Below are 26,539 nucleotides of genomic sequence, written 5' to 3'. Positions count from 1 at the left end.
GTATTTCTTACCTTTTTAATGTATATTGTTAATTTTTGGCTATTGTTATTGTTTTTTTTTGTATTACTCGGTCCTTTGGCTGCTGTGGCAAACAAATTTCCCCGTTGTGGGTCAATAAAGGAATACTGATTCTGATTCTGATTCAAAACTGGATTCTGTTCACCATGTTACCATCAATTTACTGAGAGGTTTACAATATTTTTCAGATTTTTGGATAAGGCAACTGATCAGTTGGGTAGTTGTTGGGAAAACTCCCAGCTGCCTCCGGGTATTTACGTAGGTCGCTATCCACTGTTGCACCTGACAGTGTGACATCACCTGTTGTATAATTCTCACATCATCTCTGTGACGTCACATCTGCTTGACTGCATTTCATCTATGGGTGCTTTTCAGAGAGGTTTTTTAACTTTTTAACGTTTTTTTAACAAGTGTAGCATAAAAATTTGTGAGGTATGAGGCCCACTGTCTTTCACCTGTCATATGTTGGAGATCTATTGTGAACGAAGCCAGTCAGTATTATATATCTGTGTAAACCCAGGCTCAAGGAGGACAGCTGAGCAATGTGATGAGCATATGTGGAGATGGACAGAGTACTGAGAGAGAGTGGAGGGCAGGAGTCAGGTGTCTGCAGCCTTCATTGGCAAATGTTGATGATATATATGTGAGGATGTCTGGACATGAAAGAACAACTGGCTGAAGAGAATTGGCTCACAGATTTGTAGAGAACAATTAAACCAGGAGAGCAAGTGAAAAGAAATTGAAAAACAGACATGAGACAGCTGGTGAACGGTGAAAGTGATGGAGGGACAGAGAACGAACAAGGGTGCAAAATAAAAAACAGTCTCAGATAAAAACATTTGATTATGAGGTGTGAAGTGAGAGGAGCAGATCGGAAGGACACGGCAGAGCAGACTGATAAATCATCAGAGGTAACTCACGGCATGCTGCCAGACAGCTGCTTTACAGCCGTACAGTCGTAGAAGGTGAAGTCCCTCGCTGTGACAGTGACGTCTCCAAAGCGAAGAGACAGGATGACTGTGACAAAGTCTGAGAAGGAAAAATATAGAGAGAAATAGACCATGAGGAAGAGCTGGAAACAGAGTAACATCATGTTTACCTGAGCACAGTGCTCAGCGAGCAGGCCTCTGAAATTATTTGGCCAGGATTATAAGTAAGATGTTTCTCAAAACACAGTGAGAGGATGTGGGAGAAGAGTTGGTCCAGACAGCCAAAGCAGAGGCCTTATGGAGCCATGTGCACCCTGAATCCTCAGCCCAGGGAGTGCAAACAAACACAGCGGTGCTCAAGGCTCTGATGCTTCGCTTCTATCAAACACATGCTCAACACAGACACAAAGGTTAATTTACCCTGTTTTAGCTGCACGGGGCTTCACTGCATGGGTATACTTGATTAAAAAAATGATGGAATAATAGATTTGGATTTGAATTTAGTTTTATTTTTATTTTATTTACTTATTTAATTTCTTTACATGCAGCATTTTAGGGCTGGGCAATACATCAATATATCATTATTGTGATATGAGCAAGGAGCCTATAAAAGAAGGAAGGGTCATTAGGTCAATGGTACCAGACTTGATCCCTCTCAGTGCAGTTATGATAGTAGTGAATGTGCAGACCACTCCTTCATCAGCCCCGTCTCAGTTTCACAGGTTGTCTGCATGATGGAGGCACTGATATTTGTTATATGTTGACATTTAGCTAATGAATCATGTGCTTTTAAGGTACTATTTGTTTGATTTGTATGTTAATTCAATGATTTATTTGCATGCAAGTTATGTTGATCTAATGCTAAAATCAATAATGGGCTGGAGCTTCTGATTGAGGTTCTGGAACTGTGAGCCTGTTAGATGGCAGATGAGGACGACCTAGTCTGAGTACATTTTGAACTTGTAGACAACCAAGAGTTAACACTGTATGATGTGTTTTTGCCTTTTAGATGCTTTGTTGAACAGGTAGCACTCAGGCGAGAATCTGATCTTCAACTTTAAAGCAACAGTTGCCCTTACAGGCCCTCAGCTTAGTCTTTTATTAAGTGAGCGCTGGCACTAACCCTCTGTAAGTAAAGTTAAGCCACAGCTAGATCCTTAAAAACAGCCTGTGTGTCCATATCTGACTAAACCCCCCGGGCTGATTCTGCCTGAGCCCTGCTCCCTGAGAACTACAACAAGCTGGGAGTTTCAGGAATGCAGGCATGGGAACCACTGTGTATCTGTGTATCTGTGTATCTGTGTGTGTGTGTGTGTGTGTGTGTGTGTGTGTGTTTAATCATTGCCACTGACTTACTATAACAAACAAGCAGCTCTCAGAACACTAAATAATCACCAAACCTCTAACAAAACCACAGCGCACAACAAAGCATGGAACCACGACATGAAATAGATTTATAGGTACTTGTATGCTTTAAAATTAAGATTACTCCCTGCTGTGTAAACTGGATTAGAAAAAAGGAATTGGGTGAGCCCAGATTCATGGACACAGGAATTGAACTGTATACGGGTATGGTATTTCTGTCATTTTTACACACACACACACACACACACACACACACACACACACACACACACACACACACACACACACACACACAAAAGATTAATCTCATTACAGGGTGCAGCCAAATCCTCCAATCCCCAAGTTGAAAAGTTCAAATGAGTAATTTAACCAGCCTCCTGCTTCATCAGCTTTGTTCCAGAAACAACACAGTCGGGTCTGGGGTTCACTCACCCTGTCCTGGAGGCACTATGGGTACTTGGCTGGTGTCAGGAGAGTGGCAGGTGACCCCACTTTCGGTGACAATAGCAAGACTGTGGCTGTCCTGGAAGAAGCATGAGTAGGACTCATCTTTCTCTAACACTGGGAGTCCTGGGACTGACAGAGACACCTGAGGAAAGACAACACTTTAACATCAATCACATGTAGATCACTCCAGACAGAGTAGAGCGGGTTACCACTGATCACAGGGTTGGTGAATCAACCCGCACCTCCTCCTGTCCATATGTTGAAGTGCCCATAGGCAAAACACTGAACCCCAAATTACTTGCAATGGTAGGCAATCACTCTGCGTGGCAGCTCGCTACCATCAATGTGTGAGCGTGCTCAAATGGGTGAATGAGAGGCAAAAAACTTACATAAATAAATAAATGTCACATTTACCATTTGCTTTTGCTCTAAAGGTGATCTTGAGATATCGTGTTCACAAAAATGGGACAGACAGACAACCCAGAAACATCATGCCTCTGGCCATGGCTATTGCTGGTCAGGATGCATAAAAAACACCAAGAGGCATTTGAATATAGATTTGGACTTTGGTAACCATGGCAACCATGGCAAGCTTTAAAGCTTCAAAGCATTGGGGTCAGCCCTAGTCCTTTCCCCATGCAACGTGACATCATATTTGGCAAGACGAGCAGACAACAACCAACATCCAGCAGCAGACTGGTGGAGCATGAAAACACTGACCACACAGAATGAGAGCTCCCACATGCAGCAGGTGGTGTTATTGGACAGAAATCCAGTCCACACCTGTGCTGCGGACAGTGAAGGTCATAATGACAGTAAGTGATAAAACTGTCTGAACACATAAATCTCATCTGCTCACTTGTAAATGTCATTGTGGAATAATTCGATTTGAAAACTAAATTAGATTCTGCTGCTGCAGGAACATGAATCACACAGATCAAACTCTATTTATTACACTTATTTGACTAATTTTTATTTTGGCTTCACTCGTGGTGTTCACTGAACTGCAGCGCCAAGACATCATCTGTCAATAAAACAGTGTGACGTCTACAGTGACGTGTGTCCTTGGATTTTCAGCAGATGAAATGTGTGTAGGTGGTTTATTTGGAATTTGGAATTTCTGTTCAGCAATGGTGGTAATTAGTGCTCAGCTCAGGTTTTATACTCGGTGGTCGGGCTGGGTGTCAAATAAATGTCAAAACAAATAGTTCCTGATTTAAATCACCCGTTTGTTAATTTTAGACTGTTTTGTAACCTTTAGAACCTCTTTGGTGCTTGTTCATATTGGTACCTAAACTCCCTTAATTCCAAACAAACTCATCACTTCCTGTTTGAGCTTTCACCACACACATTATTAAAGAGGGAGATAAAACTAAAGTTTACATATAACAATGAAGAAAAGGTCTAGTTGAAGCTTGATGATGGATTCTATGAAGCTTAATCAAGTTTAGTAATGAGTGTTTGCTGACTCATTGTGCCAACAAATGCAAATGACTCCAAAACAACTTACAGATGTGCAGGTGACATCAAAATTTCAATTTCCACTTCATAAAGCCTAGGTGAAGTCATCATTAAATCAAACTAGTGCCCCAAAAGCCAAATATATTTAGTTTATCTATCAGAAAAAAACTGAAAATTCACATCACTAAGAAGCATGAAAAAAACAATAATCAAAATATTGGACTTTTCTGGAGATTGACTCATCAATTAATCGACTTATCACTTCAGCTTCATGGCAAAGCCTTGTGAGCGCTGTGGGGCCCAGGCTATAAACAAAGCTAACAGTAGCATGTTTGGTAGATATGATAGACGTGGTATGATTGAATTCAACCCTTGGTTTGGAACTTGATCCGTTTGCACAATTTCTTGCTTAACCGGTGACTTTCACAGTGATAACGTAAACTTGCTCCCTCAGTGGTCAGTATCGACACCTCTTCAGTATGTGCTAGCAGAAAAACTTTTTATACTCTTTCCACCAGTGTCAGAAGCTGACTTTAGACGTATACAGAAATGAAAACTTAGAAGATAAAATACTCCTGCGTGACATAACACAGTGTGTGTATTTTTATATTTTTTCCTTGCTGCTACAGGCCATCGTCCACACAGATGACTGATACTGTGCGTTCCTCCTGCACCAGGACATGACAGGACAGGGCTCTGATCACTATCTTCTCCCGACACCCTGGCACTTCACAAACTCATATTTCCAACACACACAGTACCCACAGCCAGCGTACTTAGAAATCTTCCAGCTTGGCTGATAAGGAGTTCTGGGATTAGTTGCAGTGAGGTGACATGTGGGCCTGAGCTTCATGGTGTTTTGACTTGTGAGGAGACTGTTATTGTGGTTGTGTTCCCTCACCCTCCCCTCAATCCTTTGTAAGGATGTGTACAGACGGGTGGATGCACGTCAGGAGTTTCTGCTGTGTTGCTGCTTCACCATAAGTAACTGTGCTGCAGACTCACCGTCCTGCTCTCCTCCCTGCTGACGTTGGAGGGGTTCAGGTCCTGGACGGACAGACACTGCTGCTCCATGTCAAAGCTCCAAAGCCACTGACCTGGCTGCTCCCCACGAGCACACTCGGACTGCAGCACACACCTGGAGGGAAACACCACATACACCATCTTCACTATGTTCTGAGCTAAAGTCAGGCTTTTCATCTCTGTCTCTCTTAAACGTAAACCATGAAATGACCTTCAGTGTATACTGCTAATCAATAAATCATACTGTGGTTGTAAAACTGCACACCAACTGCTTCCTAGAGTAATAACACGTTTCCTAATTAGTTGGGGTGCGTTTTCTACTCCAGCTGGAATGAAAACTATCTCATGGAATATGTGAAACAAGTTGAATAAAATATATGAGAGGGAGGTGGGAGGCCAGGTGGTGAGACAGCGCAGTGAGGAGAGGGGAGGAGACACAGATGGGATGATTTCTGGGTAGATTTCTTTAATCAGACTCAAACACAATCCCACCAGACTACACTCAATCTTTTAACATGATTTGGCAAAAACACTTCAAACATTAACAAGGGAGCCAGCAGTTTTCTTTCTCTGCTGATAATTCACATGTCAGCACTGAACTTTCTTTTTCAGTAGGATTCTTTGAACTAGACCTGTGTGGATCTAAATTAAATGAGCAGCTCATTCATTATGTGGTCTGGCTTTTAACATTCTTACAAAAGCAACAAGAGAACAACAAGCAGTTTTTGCTTCTGTTAATGTCAAACTTTAGATAAGAGTTCATCATGTGATTAAAGCAAAACGTTTCCCTTTCTCTTCTACTTGACAATGAAACATTTTTTAAGTTTTTTTTTTACACTGTGGCTACAGCAAGACTCAGTTTGGCATGACCAGCAGTTTAGAAGAGCTAATCTTGGCTAACCTTAGCAAACGTTAGCAAACCTTAGGGAGGTATTGTTGAGTAACTGACATATCTGAGTCACTTAACTGATTCTGTTTTTATTTATTTAGCATTTAGCATTATCATGTAACTGTTAATTGAGGCCACAGTCAAGACTATTAACCTTAGGTTGCATACACTGGATTTAACAGTAAAGACAGAAGTTTAGTTTCAAAATTGCTCAAACTGATCATTTGTCTAATGATTGTGGCTATTTTTTTTTTAATACTTTTTATAGTTATATCAGTCTTCCTTTACTGCACTCATCAGGAGTAGTGTTCCTAATGCTGTTGTATTCTGTACAGTGACGATAAGAATTAGAATTCTATTCTATTCTATTCAACAGTAAATCAAATTCTGAGCATGGAAAAATGAACCTTTAGAATCAGATATAACACAAAAAATGGAAAAAGATCTACCCCAAAGATAGAAAATGGTCCATTACTCCAATCTAGCCCAATATGAGCAACCAACAGTTATCCCTTTCCCATCACTAATACCAATGCCACCTCTCACCTAACTCCATCCTGCTTTCTTCCTTCTGTTACGTTTGGTTGAGTTTGGGCCCCTAAGTCATTTTCTGCTATTTATTAATTTAATTGAATAGAAAGTATAACAATTTGCACTAAGTAATCAATAGTCTGGATTATGATGAAGGAAACATTACAATAAAGCATTTAAAAATATCTACTGAACAATTAATGTAAAACATACCGTATGTATATTTGATTGAAATTGGTACAACATTGAAAAATAAAGCCACTAATGCATGATTGAACAACTATTGGATGGATGTCCAAGAAATTTGGTGCACAAACTTATGTCACCCTCCGGATGAACTGTAATAACTTTGGTGATCCTGTGACTTTTCATTTAATGCCACCATTAGGTCAAACTCTCAGTTTGTCCAATATTTTGGTTTATGACCAAATACCTACTAAACTAATGACAAGGTGACCATGCTAAACGTAATACTTTCTAGCATCAGCGTGTTGTCATTGTGAATATGTTAGCATGCTGATATTAGCATTTAGCTCAAAGCACAAAGCTGTACAGAACAGACTCACAGAGCCTACTCTTAGTCTTGTTTCATCATAAATCTCTCATCTTTAAGATTTATAAGACAAATGAGCTATTTTTAGTCAGATTAAGTAGATTATTTTACACAGTAAACGTTCAGCCATTCTTTGTCAGATGCTTTATTTTGACAGTTAACTGCTGGTATTTATCTCACCTTCCCTCTAGGACACACCAGCCACAGTAGGGGTCGTGGGCTAGCAGACAGGAGTGGCAGTCTGGGTGCTGCTGGCATTCAGCCACGGGCCTCTTCTGCAGCTGGAACCAGGACAACACAATCATGTTCAGTCGTGCAAACCATGCACACTAAGCTCCCAAAAATCAGATTACAAAGAAAAGGCGGCCCAAATATTCCAGTGGAACAATGCAAAATGAAAATATGGTCATTAGAATAATCCTAACTACCGGCTGACTTACTGGAAGAGAGAAGTGGGGCAGAAACAATAGAGTCTAAATTATTTCTCTTTTGCTTTAATGCTACAACACAAGAAGCACCCATCTAGAAACAGGAGCATGGAATGAGGCTACAAGAATGCAATTACTGCATGTTGCATCTGTGTTTGTGTATACCATGTTATGAGTCATGATGAAGAGATGTTCCTCTTTCTGGTCCAGGATGAGGTCTGAACTGATAGCTGCGTTCTGCTGAATGGAGATGACAGAGTACTCCTCCACCTCTCCGTTTGGCCCCAGGAACACCTAAAGAAATGTACATATACACATTACTGTTGTGATTATGTGAGAATTGTTTCATTACCTTTTCCTTTTTGCAATCTGAATCACTGTTGAGGTAGATTTTTAAGTATGTTACCACACAGACTACAGTACGAATTCAATTTGACCATATAATACAACAGAAAGTTCCTGAAAAAGCTAGTAAGTGCACGCTGAGTTGGGATTGTTTTTCCAAGGTCAAAAATGCACTTTGAGAAAAAAAAAAAAAGGGTTCAATGGAACTCTAAATGAGTACCCCATAGAGCACCCCCCTAATGTTGGGCTAATGGACTGTTTCTAAAAACAGGATAAAAAACTGCAGCACAACAACACATTGTATTTTTTCTTCTTCCTTGTCAGAACCTGGGGTAACCTAATATTGGTTTTAGCTTCCCCAACCGGCTAATATCAGTGTTAGATTACCCAACTGACTAACATCTATGTTAGCTCCTTTAAAAGGCTAACATCCGTGTTAGCTTCTTTAACATTCTAACATCTATGTTAGCTTCTTTAAAAGGCTAACATCCGTGTTAGCTTCTTCAAAAGGCTAACATCCATGTTAGCCTCAACATGCTAACATCCGTGTTAGCTTCTTCAAAAGGCTATCATCCGTGTTAGCTTCTTTAACATTCTAACATCAGTATTAGCTTCTTCAACATGCTAACATCTGTGTTAGCTTCTTCAAAAGACTAACATCCGTGTTAGCTTCTTTAACATTCTAACATCAGTATTAGCTTCTTCAACATGCTAACATCAGTGCTAGCCTCCTCAACATGCTAACATCAGCGTTAGCTTCTCCCACAGGCTAACATCCATTATGTTACATTCATGTTTCTTACTAGTGTTCTGTCATTGCCATACAGACCTAACAACAGTGAGGTCTTAAACTGAGTTGAGATGGGATTTCAGACTTAAAGGTCCAGTGTGTAGAATGTAGTGGCACCTAGCAGAACAGACTAGGCAGAAATGGAATATAATATTTAATATATTTATTTAATATTAATATTACAGTAATGTTTAAATTAGTGTATAATCACCCGAAAAAATAAGAGTCATTGCATTTTCATTACCTTAGAATGAGCCGTTTATATCTACACAGGGAGCAGGTCCCCCTCCACCGAGGATGCCATGTTGCACCACCATGTTTCTACAGTAGCCCAGAACTGACAAACCTGGCACTAGTGAGGGCCTTTTGCGTTTTTACATTTAGTGGGTGGTTGCTGGAAATGCACTGGTTGGAAGGTGAAGAAGAACAGTGAGTAGCTGCTGTTTCCTGCCAAACAATTTGTTTTGTGAGAAGTTTGAAACCAAGTTTGAAACCCCAATCTGATTAAGGATGGCAGATCATACTTATTGTGTACAAGAAAGCGAAAGGAGCCTGAAAACTAGATAATGTATACTGTTTATTAGCAGTACGTTTGGTTTCACTGAAAAGAAATGCCGCCCCATACAACATTAAATATTATCACACCATAGCCTCAGTTTGTGCCTCTCAGAGAGCTGGTGGTAAGGTCGCATTAGCAAGATTTACTTGGATTTATTTCTTGTCTGTTGCAGTGAGACAACACACAGAGCGATCACTATCTAAGATATTTAGGGCTGGGAGTGTGCCAAAGACAGTCAAAGTAATGATTCAGTGTGACCATAAACTGAGGAGTCCACTCATCACCGAGTTTATAAATTCTGTGAATATTTTTCATAGTGCTCCATCATTTCTTTGTATGATCCTAATTTTTTTTGGAGTTATAACTTATAGTTTTATAGACTAAATAACTAAATAAATCTTCACCTCATCACTTGAATAGTAGAAATACTCAACGCTGTTGTGGACGAGTCCATATTTAGAAAATGAGTTTCTTGTCCGTGAGGGCCACCGTAGCTTCTGGAGCTTCACTAACGTCTTCGGAAAGGCAGGGGTGAGCGAGTGAGTGTTGCAATCTAGAACCTCACAGCTAGATGCTGCTAAATACTCCATATATAACACACCTTTAAGAAGTTTCTGTATTGAGGCCCCCGGCATCTAAATGACCCAGAATGCAACTCAGCCACTGACAGTTCATTCTGAGTTTAGTTTTTGTTTATGCTAGTAACAGCTAAGGAGCTAGCTATAAGACGAGGTGAGGAGAAACTACAGAGGTCTGATCAGATTATTTCTTTCCAACTCCACATCTCCAGATTTTAATAAGATTCAAGCTTGTTGTTTCAGGCTCCACCTCATACTGACTCAAGTGACATCACTTGAGGACATTTATCAGACTTCACACAAATCGCTCTGGAGCCACAAAAAGCTTTATGCAACTTTTTCCACATATGCAGTAGTTCTCCAACACCTGAAAACCTGGGTTTCCGTTGTCCGGTAATTACCGGACTTTGACCGTTAAAATTTGCCGAAGTCCGGTATTTTCAAACCCCGCCGGTCAAAATGACCGGTGAAAATATTCCCTCATAAAAAATATATATATATATATATATATATATATATATATATATATATATATATATATATATATATATATATATATATATATATAAATTTATATATAAATTTTATATATAAATATATAAATTTGTAGCACTTGTTTATTCAGTCTTGCAAAGCGCGCAGTACCTACAATAAAAACAACAACGTGAGCGGGAAAACGAGAGGGACAGGAGAAATGTCGAAGCAGGCTAACTTAAAAAACTATTTTCTGAAACAAAACGTTCGTTCAAAGGAGACGGATGAGGCTGAAATCACGGAGGCGGCGGCAGGTGATGAGCCTCCCGCTGAGAAGAAAAAAAAATCTCGATTGTTCCGGCCTGAATGGAGAGAGAAATATCCCTGGCTGAGGTATGAAGTTGTGGATGGAAATGAAAAAATGTTTTGCTCACAATGCGAGAAGTCAGGCAAGAAGAATGGATTTACGAGAGGATCAACAAATATGAGAAATTCATCTCTCGTTGAGCACAGTCAGTGCAATGATCACATCGTTGCGGTCAGCTTATTGTCACAGCAAAAAACAATGGAAGCACAATGTGAGAAGGCTGTGGAAAAAAATAACAAGAAGCTGTGCTCTCAGCTACAAGTTGTCTTTTATATGGCCAAAAATGACGTCGCGTGTCACCAGTATGAGGGATTGACTCAGCATATCATTTATCACTTTAAGATCAATAAATTCTGATTGACCGGAATTTCAAACATTTGTCCGGTAAATTGAAACCCTGCCGGTCACGTTGACCGGTACGAATTTTTTCTAGCGGAAACGCTGCTGAAAACATACTTTGAAGTGTTTCCCTTTAACTTTTAACTTTAGGAACAACACTGATAATAGAAACACAGTATATCAAATTTAGGAATCTGCCCCGCAGGACGATGGGACAAATGTTTGAAAGCACAAAGAGACAAATCCAGTGCCAACACACAGTTGTGCTTGGAAACACTGCCACAAAAATAGAAATCCTGCACCACAGGATGGTGAGACAAAGACAGATACTCAGAACCAACTAACACCTAACAACCACTCAACATCAGGAGGCCTCTGTGAGCAGTCTGACATTGTGCTGGTTGTTAAAAGTCCAGAGCTGCTGTAATGTGAGTTAATGTGAAAGGACAGGCTGACCAACTTCTCCACATCAGCCTTTAGATGTTATTTACAGGAGCTTGAACATCAGCTTCATTCCATCTAACGTCATTACTGAGATACTCCTCTGAGGGGAACTCGCAGGAACAAAGAGAGCAATCATCCTAATGGGAAAATCCAGCACGGGTCAGGAGGATGTGTGGATCCTCCAGTCTGGCCTGTGATGTGCTAGGATGTATCTGATGCCAGACTAATCCCATCCTCCAGGTATGTGGAGGATTTGAGGTCAGCTATGCAGTCTGACACATTTTGAACCCACAGCTCCTCAATGACAGACTGTCCACGATTTAATGCGTGTCCGTCCAGACTACAGCAAATTACTGAAACTACACAAAACATGGGAAACACAAGTGACTAAATCACATTCCTCTCTTCAAGCAAGTAAAAGAAGAGCAGAAAGGGTACACACAAGTGTTTCTTCTGTTAGGGAGGAAGACTATCCTTTCAAGGTTTTAGAGGGAAGAACATCATTTTAACTAAATAACACACATAAAATATACCACACACAGATGTCAAAGGAGGATTGGATAAAGTAAGAGACAACATTAAACTGGATTCTGCGTAACAGCCGTTGCATGCTTGCTGCACAAAAACCCCTCTTTCTTTCACCATTACGCATGAGCTGACCTCAATAAAACAAACATTTAGAGATGGAATCTTGACTGCTCAGTGTCCACCTGTACTAAAACTATTTGTTCTGATAATAGTTTAACATTTTTTAGTTTTTATTATGATTGATTTGAATTCATGTTTCAGTGTTTTGTCAAGCCCTGTTATCTGGGGGACGTTAAGGACTGAGAGGACAGGGTCACGTCTTGAGTTCATTCAGTTACATTTGAATGTTTTATATGCAAAATGTTCTGCTATTAATCTGCAAAAAAAAAAGTTTCCCAGAACATTTTTTGCAGAATATTTTATGTCACAATGAAGCTGACATTTGACCTTTTAAAAATAAAATGTCATAACTTCATTATTTTATCCTATTAGACATTTGTATGAAATTATATCATAATCATCATATGAATAGTTGAGTAATGGCCAAAAATGTGTTTTGTGAGGTCAGAGTGACCTTGACCTTTGACCATAAAAATATAATCAGTTCCTTCTTGAGTCCAAGTGGATGTTTGTGCCAAATTTGAAGAAATTCCTTCAAGGTGTTCCTGAGATATCACGTTCACCAGAGTGGGACGGATGGACCGACAACCCTGAAACATTATGCCTTTGACCACGGCTCTTGCCGGAGTGGAGGCATAAATAAACAACAAAAGTCTCAAGGGCTATTTGTTTTGTCCCAAATTACTAACTTCACAAAATGTCTTATCACACTGTAATTATGATGCCACTAGAGGGGATAGGCTGACTGTGAATAAATGAATTAAAGCAAGAAAACAGAGGCAGTGTTTCCCCTGTATACAAATAGCAGCGGCGCACCTCCGCTGCGGAAATTTGACCACCGCTGCTGAGGAGCATCAGGTAGATTTCAGCACTGAAGCATTCCAGCAGAAGAGAAAAATATGTCCTGCCTCATGTGAGCATCGCACAGTAGTGTTACAGCAAACACATTCATTTTATACGAATACACGAGTCAATACTTATTTGTGAAATAAACAACATTTGGAAGATCCACATGAACTCACATTTTTCTCATCCTGGAGGCCTTACTGTGAGCGAGATGCACCGTGACATGACAGCTGTCAATGACAATCGACAGATTCCCTCAGAGACAGCCTATTAAGCATTATTTAGACAGAATTGAAAGAATTAAGTAGTGACAGCTAGCTAGCCTCTAGCTAACACAGTTAAAGTGTAAATCTCGCCAAATGCAACCTAGGCTTTTTTGCGAGAGTTACACTTTAATGTAAACAGTCACGCAGTGAGTGATGGGGGTCACACATAAAATAATAGCTGTTAGTTTGTCGAATCACATAGGCATAAATCCCAGGGGGACAAGGGGGGCACGGCTAACCCATCCTGGGAAAAATATAATAACTCTGTGGAGTTATTTGTGTGTAAAAGTTTCAGGTTTTAATTTCTCAAAAAGTTTTTTCACTTGGTTCTCTGTGCAACACAAGAATCAAACTGACAGTCTTCAATAGGATAATCCACTTTCACACATAAAGAGTCCATTAGAAGAACAGTTCAGGGTGCAAAGTTTGAATTTAAATGATGATTCTCAGTGGCTGCAGTGAGGAGGACACACACTGACAATGTGTCCATTAACGACCGTGACATTGACACTGACACTGTCTGCTGTTATGACCATTTCTCTACACAATTCTGAATGAGTCTCTGTGTTAGGAAGTGCACATGTCTGCCAGTCAGCGATGACAGTGCACAACACAAGTAAGGAGCTCAGTTAGCTGCTCACTGTGATGTGTGGCTCAGGGTTTAGCTGGCTCCGTGTGACGTAACTGTGTAAAAATACATGAATGGGCGTCATTGTGCATCTTGCGCTTGTGCAGGGGGCCTCAACCACAAATCACCATTGAGAAAAAAAATGACATAAAGAGCCAACTGTGTGGAGGCTAGCTCACGATTTGTAAACTCCTGATATCAAGAGGCCTCTACAGCTCCACTGACCTTCCAGCTTAGTCCAGTGCTTCATCTTATCAATGATCAAAATAAATATATACACAATAAATACAATAATTTTTGTGATCAACAAGCCCACCACTTTCCTGAGTTGTGTTTATGCTTCCCAACGAAATACACATGCTCAGCTGGCACATTCAATTCATTTATATTCTGTATACTTGCGATCCCATCTGCTTTTTTCCATCCCTGACAGGACATTCCTCATGTCTTCTTGTGTACCGAGCTCTGTCTGAGCCTTCAGAGAAACGGTCATTCGTGATCCCATTGTGACTCAACTCTGCCCCAGGCGCTCACCCGCATCACCTTGGAAATCAAACTGACAATCCAACAAGGACAACGCCACTTCAGAGGCTCTTCATATGTGCTTGCCATTGAGCTAAGCACATAAAGACTGTTAACCATGTCTGAGAGTTACCAACTTTTCTATTGTGCAGTGGCAGACTGAGCTTCTGTTACACAAGGAGAAGTCATAATTACTTCCTGTCCTCCATCCCTAAGCAACAAAATAGGAATATTGTGGAGTCCACCCTCTAGTGTTGCAACAGTATAAGATTTTCATGGTATGATAACCACTTCAGATTAAAACAGTTTAACAGTATCACGGCAAATGTTATTACACAAATCATTGTTATTATTATAAGTTATGGCGCCCTTGGGCCCCTTATTAATCAGGCCTTGGTATCAGCTCTTAAGTAAAATACTTCAATGTTAATTTTATAACAGGATTCAGAGCAATTGTTTAGAACCAGTCGAGACATCACAGCAGGTCAGGCTGTGGCTAATGAATAAGCATATGTTCACCTATAAATGTTCTAAAAATAAAACGTGGCTACATTAACTTTAAAGAATGACATCCAGTTTAAAACGTATTACTTTTTGGGCCATATGATAAAACCTTGTTTTAAATCTGTTATGCTCTTTAAGAAAAGCAAAAACAATAAACAAACATAAATCAAGATGTAGCAGGCCTCTGCTCCTGAGATAATTTCTGTTGTGCTGAGCACAGCCTGCCTGCCCAGCCGCACTGAGACTAGAGAGCCGGTGTCTGAAGGCGAAATGAGAAAAGTTAAATTTTCTGCTGGGTTGACTGCCATGTGTGCAGGGACAGGTGTTACAGTTATGTGAGAAATACCAAAAGCCTGACCCAAAGAGGGTCTAAACTCAAAATAATGACACACCAAAATGTAAGCTGACAGCTTGTCTGTGCTTTCAAATCTGTGACAGCATCTTACCTTGTGCAGGTTCCCCTTGGAGTCCCCCAGGAAGGCGATGGTATGTCCCGCCCTCACACTGACAGCCACAGCAGTGAGACGTGCTGACGGGCTGTCCAATATGGTCTCTGCTTCCACGGCCATCCTGCTGGCCATCGGGCTGGGGGTGTGGTCAGAGCCACAGGGGTAGGCATCAAGAGTGTTCTAGTAGTGGGGACACAGGACAGAACAATCAGTCAACATGTCACGTTCAAGTCACATGAAGATTAGATAAAAAAATATCATATTGCATTTGAAATTTTAAGCCTGGGCAGCCAATTATTGTTTGATTATATTTTGGGGTTCTTACTAGGGCTGTTTAAGTCAACACGATAATTAACGCACGCATGTTATGACCCTCGGCCTGCTCTGTAGTTTAGGAAATCAGGAAGCATTGCAGCATTAACGTTGTGGATGGCAGCAGAAACAAACCTCCATGAGCAGAAATGGATAAAGAAAAGGAACTTTTGAATGGCCAGTTCAGCTTCAAAGCCCTGCCAGATGGTTCTCTCAACAAGCACAAAGTTATCTGTCGATGTGAACTGAGTTACCACCGGAGTACGTCCAGTCTCAAATACCACTTGTTGGCCAAGCACACAGCTGATGCAGAGAGCCTCCTCCCCCTCGCCAAAGGCAGACCACGCTGATAGTTTGCAACGGAGACGCCTGGACAGCTCTACATGAGGCAAACGTTCAACAGCGATAGCTAAATGTGTGGCTACAGCTTGCAGGATGATTAACATTGTTTAGTTAACCTTTACAAGTGTAAAGTTGGACACTACGTTGTGTTAGTATTGCTAAGGAATGTTACATTCAGGTCAATATGTCCATCTGTTGTTATGCATATTTTTTGAGCATACAGTACCTTTGAGGTTATTCTGGAGAATATTCTGGACAGTATTTGTCATTGTTTTGGATTGTTGCAATAATAATAAACACACATTTGCATAAAGCAAGCATATTTGTCCACTCCCATGTTGATAAGAGTATTAATTTGCATTAATCGCGAGTTAACTATGGACAATCATGCGATTAATCACGATTAAATATTTTAAATCGATTGGCAGCCCTAGTTCGTACTAAAAAAAGTTTTATAGAAAAATTCAATGTGCCTGAAAATACACACTAACGTGTATTCAACATTACATAAGAAATGATACATTTGTAAAAAACTAAAATTGATGATAGTATACCCGATTTCTCGTGCAATCACATGAGCAAGCTAACCTAACTGTACGCTAAATTACCATGCAGCACCTGTCCATAACAGTGAACTAATTAGCTAACTATGTATTCTTAAAACATAACAGCCTGTTTTCTGTATTAATATCACCAGTGTACAGACATTCTTGTGAGCCACAGTGTATCGTTTTATAATTTATCGAGCAAGACACTCTGATTGCACAGGGTGAGGCTAACGCTGCTAATATTAGCCATGCTTCAACTGCTGCTGACTTGTTTCTACCTGGCACTACAGGCCACCCTACGCGTTATTGTAGGCCCGGTTTAATATGCAACAGAATTTTATATAATATATGTAGCAGAGGGTCCCTGCTCCGTCTCTCTATATCAGCTGAGGGGTCCTTGGCCTGAAAGACCCCTGATGTAGAGTATACTGCTTTTTTGTGCAAAGAGAAGCCCTTCAAGTGATCTGTTTCTCAGTTCTCAGCCAGTAAGCCAGTTACCAAAAATAACGCAGTAGTGTTCCTGCAGTGGTAAATTAAATCCCAACAGGATTTATTGAGGAGGGGTTGGGGTTTCGGAAAAAAACTAGCAGTGGATTTCTACACTTGCTGTTTTAAAGCTTACAATTTGTTTTTGCTTCCACAGTTTGGCGGTAGGGAGTCTTTGCTCTGGCGGGATGGCTGTTGTTTTTTGTTCCAGGCAATTTATTATTCGACGAGAACATTTGAAAGTGGGGTCATTGCTTCATCACTGCTAATCTTAACAATAGGAAGTAGAGGCAATGAACCTGAGAGCTGTGCTTGGTTAAGGCTGCTTGCTATGATGGATTGCGTGTAGTTGGCTGGTGTGTTGTTATGAATGGACTCCTTATTTGGCCTGCTCTTAAAAAATAGAGACTGCTGTGATACCAGCACTGCTGAACTCCCATCATACAATCCAACTACAGTACCACTTAAATACGTTCCCCATGTCATCACTGCACTGAACTGTGCAACTTAAACGTGGTTGTAATAGCATAGCTAAACAGTGTCCAAACAGCTATATATAGGCCTCAGTGAATTTTGATTAAGTTAAGGAGGGGAGTGAAGGAGAGTTTAAAAAGCCTGTGTTGTCCACATCATGAGAACCCAACCATTAGAGTAAAACAGGCAGGGATGACTACATGCTCAGAATAGCCTCAAACTACATTATGACTACTGAAATAGTTATGAACTTATGACGTCCAGTCTAGCAACATGGCCTGGAAGCTTAAAGCTGGCTTGTCGCTGATGGCCCGGGCTGATGGCAGCCGGTGATTATACTGTAATGACACATGCTGAGGAACGCTGCGCAGACTGCAATCATCTGGACATTAACCACAAACACTGAAGACAGTGAGAGCCATGAAGGAGTAAAATAACGAGAACATGATGCTAAAGTTGCATTTCGGGCTACTAATGCGTGGTACTCTCCTGGAGTCCTGAATCCTGACCATCAATAACAAAACATGTTCCCCAAAGCTGAGACCTTGCGTGAGAGTCCATCCCTGGTGCAGATGGACTGTGCTGGCAAAGACTGAACAGGGATGAAGCTGCTTTGGTGTTGTTGTGCACTGGGATCCAATTGAGAGTTGACATCTTAATGACACTGTAAATCTCCGTTCATCTCCAAATCTCTCATCACGGTTCCCCTCTCACCATATGGTTTGCTTTCATTTCCCCTTTATTTCACCTCTACTTTCGAAAGACATACAGTATATTCATGTCTGTCCTTTCCACATCCTAGCCAACCTTTTTCCTTTTACTGTCACTTTTTGCTTCTAATTTTCTGCTCCACTGCATCTGTATCCCTTAATGTCTTTTTCTGTTTCTCCTTCAGTGCCTCATCTCTGCCTGGTGTGTCTTTATCCGTCCTTGTCAGGCCTTGTTAAACATTACCCTCAACCCCACCCCACTAAGTACGGCTAATGCCGCCGATCGATGCCTCCCTGACCAGCAATTCTATTAAATTACACTGTCCGCACTACCCTCTCCCCTTGAGCTAATCTGTTGTACACGACTGCACAGGTTGAGGGGTCAGCGCTGCTCTACGTCCTCAACACAGGAGGAAGTGATAATGGGAGGAGGATGTCAAACTAGCCCCAGGATGTTCATCCAAATGTAGTGTTCACGTGCACACACACGAATATGCCACATAGTCCGGACTTCAGGAGTTGGTGTTATAAAAGGGCCAATCTAATTCAATCCCTCCTCCACAGTATTACATTTGTCCGTTACAAAAACGCCAAATTGAATTTCATCATCTCTGATACAAAGGTCACTTTGCTGGAAGAGGACAGCCCTGGACAGCTTCAGATGCATGGCACCAGCTCTGGCAGATGAAAGCTTTTATTTAGTAAAGCTGTCACAGAGAAAAAAAATCACTTCTCTGAAAAAATAAATAAATTGGACAGCATGTTCTGTAAAAAGAACTATAAAAACAAAGAGGAGAAAGTCAAGTGTACCGGGTTATTTAGTAATTGGTTCACTGTGTCATCTCTGCCTTATGTTTATGTGAACATTTACATTCAGAGAAAGAAAACTTACTCCAGTATATAACACAGCACAGCACAAGGGGATGTTTGATATATGTGGTCAAACATCTCACTCTTATACAACACAAGGCCATTCTTATTCTTAGAATGTATGCTGCTTTTCAGTAACACCCGGTCACACAAACATACAATTACACACAGTGGCACATGGGAGTGGAGTGGTAACTGCTGTCTGGTTCAGTGTGTTCACCACTGTGTGGTTTGATGGAGAATGTGACGATACGTGCCTTACCCAAGCTAATCTCTGCAGTTACTGAAAGCAGGAAAATGATTCAAACTGGTTTGAAAATCAAATCATTTTCTATTAGGGCTGGCATGTTACATTAGATTCAAACCACCATTCATTAGTAGTTGATTCATATTCATATGTATTTTCTTTGATTTGTCTGAATTAAGACTGTCATGATATCAGATTTATATTTATTAAGATTACCAAAATTCATGATAATATTATTGCGATATCTATAGAACTTTGGAAAGAAATGTCATCAATCCAATCCATTTTTAACTTTGTGTATTGTGTGTTTTGACTCTTTTTTTGGGCAAATAAATCAACCTCAAAATACAGGTGTAGGAAGGTGGAGAGAGAGTCTGTTGTCTGAGGGTGGAGCAGTTGCCTGTTTCAACGTCAACATAATGTGGAGGAAACTAGCAAGCTCAACAGTGCCGAATGGATAATCAAAATAACTTTTCTGCATTGTTTTAGAGTGGATTTAGGCCATCTAACCTGAAAAGAAGTCAACCTGAATCAGAATCATTAAAATCTTAATTTTCTGGCCAAAGAGCAGAGCAACTATTTTAGCAATTGCTATAATCAATGAGTGTGGCCATTTACAGTGCATCAGGATCTCAGTGTCTCCTCAACCCAATTTCCTGGAGACACTCTGAAATGGATGGCCTAAAGGATAGAGAAGTGAACTGGTAACCAGAGGGTAACTGGTTCAATTCCCTGGACTGGCAGGATAAATCTGAGTGGCGAAAGTGATAGGCAGTGCTTGCTCCTTCCTCATTACTACCACCTTCCAAGTGTGAATGTGTAACTTTATCAGTGTGTTTAGAGCACTCCTGCGAACCCTCCCTGAATAAATAAATGTTAAAAAATAATCCTGATACCACAGAATCTGAGAAGTAGTGTGTGGAAGTATCTTACAGTAAAGGTACCATGACATGACATAAGAGTATATGTGTTAGTGCTCATTAGTTATGACAGCCATGATAACTATATGCCAAGTAACCACAGAAACAAGCTAATTCAGTGTTGAACTCACCTCTGGCAGGTTGGCACAGTTGGATTTGACCTCGTACTCAATGTAAGCTGCCTCCACTCCTGTTTCTTTACCCATCTGTGTGTAGCACAGGTCTCTGGTGGAGTTAATCCTGCGGTCCACATCATCAAGGTTAAACATGCAGAGTGCTGAATCCTCACTGGGCCGAGGTGATGAAGCCGAACGAGTGGAGAAGACACCAAGAAGAGTTTCTGAACCTTGACTTAGTACACCATCCTTGGAGATCCCAAGCTGGACAGCTTGTATGAGGTTGTAAATTTTTCCTGCCCTGGAATGGCATGTCAGTGGTACTTCCACGTAGGAGTAATAGGCCTGGTCATCCAAACAAACACGAGACACGTATGTGCGGTACTCTCGTGACTGAGACTTAAGGTCCCGCCTGTAGAAGAGAAAGTATACATGCTGACGGTGAGCAAATGATGCTACAAAATGATGGTCATATTCTGAGAGACGGCCAGCCACAGCCAATTTGGCAGTCTCCTCGTAAGAGAAGACGGGGTCCTGGGCAAGGTTTCGTGTGGAAATAGGTGGGTGGCTGCTGGTGTAACCCCGCCCCACAAACAGCACTGGCTGCCTGTCAGGATGAGAGCGAACCACAAGTCCAACCGTGCTAACGTTGGGGTGATTAGCTGCTACATATTGAGTATCCACAGGCCTCTCTGTAGAGAAAAGTACCACATCCACAGAATCAAGACTACGTTTCTGGCAAATTCCTTGGTTGACACTCCCACAGGTAATAAGCTCCATGGAATATGGGTCAACCAGCAGGAGCTTGTTGTAGTTGCTGGTGGCCCTCGCCTGAGGGCAGTTGGTCTCAGTTACAGGAGGTAAGCACTCCCGGCTGTCTGTGACAGGTCCAGTATCATCCTGGAGTTCAGGCTGGAGGAATCGATCCAACTGGAACAGATGATCTCGGGCCCCGACATAGACTCGACTCACACTGGGGTCAGGATGCAGGGCCAAGTGCTCAAACAGAGTGTCATTCCGGATAAAGGTGGGATAAAGACTTGAAGAAGAGGAGTGCGATCCAACACCATGAAGTAATGAGGGCCAGCCAATGGCTAGCAGCAGGAGAGACAGCAGTGTTTGGGCTGCTAACACTAAAAGACGACGCACCATCCCCGGAGGCATGGTAGCAGAGCTGGGGAAAGACAACAGAACAGGTTCTTAGAAAGTATATCCATTTTTTATAGATTAGTGTCTGTACTGCATACAGGAGATACAGTAGATTGGATTTTAAAATATTCTTAATTGAGACATTTTCAAGTAAATTACATTACCGCTCTATTGTTAGAACCATGTGGTAAGGTCCCAAAACTCTAAAACAGTGGTTCCTAAGCACAAAGCTATGGATCAGTACCAGGCCACGGAGCACTGTAAACAGGCTGCAAGAATGCAATACATCAGTCACGGACAGACACTTCTCCACGAATAACTGTGGTATTTTTTTCCTCACATAAGTTGCCAAAGACACGACCAGTTACTACGTTACTGTTGTTTGGTCATGTAACGTTGCTTTGTGGGACATTTATCTATATTTTGTTGAGTGAAGGACCTGTATAGTTATCAGACAGTGAACACCATCAGACCGACACACCCTCGCTCTGTGCCGCCGGCTTATCCGTTCACACTGGTTCGGTTCGCCAATACTGCACCTCTGATACTACCTCTGACTCTACCTCTGACTCTACCTCTGACTCTACCTCTGACTCTACCTCTGACACTACCTCTGATACTACCTCTGATACTACCTCTGACTCTACCTCTGACTCTACCTCTGACTCTACCTCTGACTCTACCTCTGACTCTACCTCTGACTCTACCTCTGATACTACCTCTGACACTACCTGACACTACCTCTGACTCTACCTCTGACTCTACCTCTGACTCTACCTCTGACTCTACCTCTGACACTACCTCTGACACTACCTCTGATACTGCCTCTGACACTACCTCTGATGCTACCTCTGACACTACCTCTGATACTACCTCTGATACTACCTCTGATACTACCTCTGATACTACCTCCGGAGCCGCATCAGAGGCGCAGCGAAATTTCACTCCTCGCCGCATCTGAGACTTTCACACAAAGGAGGATGCGGAGAATTGGCGCAGGATCCCTGCATACAAACGGCAGTGTGAATGAGGCTAATGTCTATCCTATCCATCTTCACCGTAACGTAACACCAGAGCACTACTGTTTACCCTCACCACGCCTCGCAGTCGCACCATGCGTGTTTAGAAGCGCAACATTGAAAAGGGTCCGGTCTGAAACAGTGTCGCGCGGCGTAGCGTTCTGAACGGTGTGTAATCAAATACACCGGTATGGCAGTACATTAAAAAATCATATCATAACGAAAATATACACCGGTATTCGGTGTGAACCGGTATACCGCCCAGCACAATAAGACCCCTCACTGCAGCAGCTATTGTGTCAATGTGTTAGCAGACAGTCACAGAGCCATGAACTTGTGAACTTGGCTGAACGACATGGTAGACTACATGCCGTCATTTATGACATGCATGAAGTTCATAGGTGAACCGGGCAGAAGCGCCAGTGACTAAGGTTCAATCAGATTTCCAGTTTCTACCCCTACCCCTTGTTTTGAGTACCCCCTGCCCCTAGTTGTTGAAATCCCCCCTTTGAACACTTCAAGACCTTCATATATCATCAGTTGTCATCGATAGCGTTTATGTAAACAGATGCGAAAGGACATTTCCATTATGCTGTGGTATTTCTCTTGCATTGCTGTGGCAATTGTGGTATTATCACAATGCCATTTGCCTTTTATCTGATGGAGACAGAAAAGCATGGATGCTCACAATTTGTTCATTAAAGTCACGCCATCAATCAATCACTGCCATCATTCATCTTTTGCTTTGCAATGTTTAGAGTTATGGACGTGATAGTGCCCAGTACACTTATATGTCAACAATGTGCACTGCCATGTTGTAGAAATGGTAAAACTAGGCGAGACATGGCTAAACAAAATCTGACACACATTGTGTCCCAGATGCTCATTCAGTTATCTTCCATTATGACACACTACAGGGGATGAAACAAGCATTTGCTGCACTCGACACCCAGTTGATATCTGGTTGATAGTGTCCGGTCTAATCTCTGCAGTGAGTATAATACAAGCTTCAGAGGAAGTAGGAAAGATAAACATCCTTAACTATGACATATAAAACCCAAACGATGGATCTACTTAGAACCTAACATGTCAGTAGCTTTCAGTATTTACAATGTTGCCAGTAAAAAAACAATCCATGCTGCAAAAGGGTTGGAGAGCACTGCTTTAGAATCCTCTTAAGGATCTATAGAGGAACCCTGGAGAACTGCTGCCCACACAGATATACAGTTCCTATAGTGTGAAGCAAACAAGCAAACTGATCCCACATTTAATTCTAAACCAGCAGAAACTTGTTCTGGGCCTTTTACTACAGAAACTTGTACTTTTAACACTTTAGCACTTCTGCAGATTAACCATGAAAGGACAACTGATAAAACTGCTGTTAGATAAGATAAACTTTTACTAAACTCTTCTACTTTAGAATCTGTGAGTACACCAAGAAGAAGAGGTCGACCAACAGTGGATTTTTAAAGGCCGGGAGAAGGAACAATAGTCGGGAGAAGAAAAAAGTCAATAGCCATAAATGTATATATACATATGCACACACACACACACACACACACACACACACACACACATACATATATATATATATACCCTAGGGCTTTTGAACTTAACATGATAAAAACCATGAACGCAAAATCCTCTTAACGGCGTTAATTTGTTTGACTCCGATTAACGCATGCACGTTATGACCCTCTGCACGCCCCATAGTTTAGGAAATCAGGGCGCATTGCAGCATTAACGTTGTGGATGGCAGCAGAAACAAACCTCCATGAGCAGAAATGGATAAAGAAAAGGAACTTTTGAATGGCCAGTTCAGCTTCAAAGCCCTGCCAGATGGTTCTCTCAACAAGCACAAAGTTATCTGCATTTACTGTCGATGTGAACTGAGTTACCACCGGAGTACGTCCAGTCTCAAATACCACTTGTTGGCCAAGCACACAGCTGATGCAGAGAGCCTCCTCCCCCTCGCCAAAGGCAGACCACGCTGATAGTTTGCAACGGAGACGCCTGGACAGCTCTACATGAGGCAAACGTTCAACAGCGATAGCTAAATGTGTGGCTACAGCTTGCAGGATGATTAACATTGTTTAGTTAACCTTTACAAGTGTAAAGTTGGACACTACGTTGTGTTAGTATTACTAAGGAATGTTACATTCAGGTCAATATGTCCATCTGTTATGCATATTTTTTTAGCATACAGTACCTTTGAGGTTATTCTCGAGAATATTCTGTATTTGTCATTGTTTTGGATTGTTGCAATAATAATAAACACACATTTGCATATAGCAAGCATATTTGTCCACTCCCATGTTGATAAGAGTATTAAAAACATTGAAAAATATCCCTTTAAGGTATATTTAGAACAGATAATAAATGTGCAATTAATTTGCGATTGATCGCGAGTTAACTATGGACAATCATGCGAATAAATATTTCAAACGATTGACAGACCACATTGGTAAGTACAGTATTAAGTAACGTAACGTTAACAGAATGGTTCTGTTCCTGCCTGTCTGGCTGCCTTCACAGCCCTGTCCATATCGTGGACAAGGTGATGGTGTTGCGTTATATATTTGAGACTAGACAAACTGAAAACAGGTCAGATGAGAGAGGTGTGGCTATGCGAGACTAGATGACTTGAACGCCACACTTGTCAGCCTCCAGTGAAATCAGCTGTTCCAGCGTTTAATGTTGCCCCGGGACAGCAAAGATTTAACAATACCCCATATTTCATAACCCCATCAGCAGACTAATAGAATTACTTTATGAAAAAAATATCTCTGATGTAACGTCTCTTAGTCTACATTGAAAAACGTGACATTAATTAAACCATGTATATACCCTGCATATCTAACGTTAACATACAGCAGTTACCTGTCTGTGTCAATTTGTTTACTTTAGAGGGAGAGGCAGATTAAAAGGATTTAGATATTTTCAGCAGAAGTGGCCCTCAAATGATGATGACTGACTCAGCGTATCCTCCTTGCAAAATGGTGCAGCCATCGGCAACTAACGGAGCCAAGTTCCGCCAATAACAATAGTTTGTAAAAGGTCCTATCGCCGACCTCTACCAAGAAGCATTTGAAAGTTTAAATAACCTCAGGGGGACTCATTCAGCATAATAAACTATCTGAGACATCAGCTCCTCACCATTTGTTTCCAGTGGTGTTTTACAGAGGCATGTCACCTCTTGACCTCCCAGCAGCTTGAGTTTAAAAACACATCCTTCTGGAAACAACCTGCAATGCAAAGGAAAGAGAAAATCCATGAGTAAACTCCATATTAAGATCATTTATGGTAGCAAATACCGAGATGACAAACCTCAGCCGTTACTGTAAGCCAACCACGAGCCTGTTTGTTTGCTATAAATACAGCCTCTGACTTTCAAACACCTTGTATTTTTTAGCATCACTGCAGTCCACTAAAGCCATGGGAAACTCATACCCATTGAAATTCCTGTCAGACCTATGTCTGACTGGCCACATCCGTTTTTGCGAGTTGTGTTTCAGCAGAGGCCAAGTCAAGTAGTGTTAGTCCAAGGGGGCTTTCAGTGCCACACACACTCTGTCCCAGTTTTCAATCCTCCTTCACTGCTAGGATACAAGGCACAAAACACTTTGGTTTCAGAGTCCCTGCCAGAAAAACAAGTTGCTGTGAGGTAAAAGAAGATGGCATGAGAACCCTGAGAGGGGTAGAGTTCCCTTGTTTGGGCAGCTGAATCTGTGGTTTCACACTTACTTTGTGAAATACTGGAATGTCTCCTCTAGTTATGGCTGCTAAATTACACCCAATCTCCTTTTCAATCCATATACAGTATATCCTCCTCTTTCCTAGCTCATAATCTCCCTCTTCTTTCTATCCACCTCTCCTCCTCCTCCTCCCAACACTACATTACTGGCACAGAAGCAGGATTATCTCTTACGATTTCAGGCGGATC

General features: G+C 41.4%; 1 protein-coding gene across 1 annotated transcript in view; it reads right to left on the bottom strand.

Annotated features, from left to right (window-relative positions):
• plxnb1b (plexin b1b) overlaps positions 1 to 26,539 on the bottom strand; it is a 128,455-nt gene that overhangs the window by 25,495 nt on the left and 76,421 nt on the right. Inside the window, exons 4-11 of the mRNA XM_073468036.1 lie at positions 25,753 to 25,841; positions 20,444 to 21,602; positions 15,401 to 15,583; positions 7,810 to 7,938; positions 7,397 to 7,497; positions 5,226 to 5,358; positions 2,745 to 2,901; positions 939 to 1,047 (exon numbers count right to left, since the gene is read on the bottom strand). Coding sequence (XP_073324137.1) covers positions 939 to 1,047; positions 2,745 to 2,901; positions 5,226 to 5,358; positions 7,397 to 7,497; positions 7,810 to 7,938; positions 15,401 to 15,583; positions 20,444 to 21,592 — 1,961 coding nt within the window. The 5' untranslated portion in view covers positions 21,593 to 21,602; positions 25,753 to 25,841. The remainder of the gene's footprint in view (positions 1 to 938; positions 1,048 to 2,744; positions 2,902 to 5,225; positions 5,359 to 7,396; positions 7,498 to 7,809; positions 7,939 to 15,400; positions 15,584 to 20,443; positions 21,603 to 25,752; positions 25,842 to 26,539) is intronic.

Source organism: Pagrus major, chromosome 6 (genome assembly GCF_040436345.1).
Source record: "Pagrus major chromosome 6, Pma_NU_1.0".
NCBI lineage: Eukaryota > Metazoa > Chordata > Actinopteri > Spariformes > Sparidae > Pagrus > Pagrus major.
Note: the sequence above shows the minus strand (reverse complement) of the source record. Positions and strands in the feature narration are given on the sequence as shown.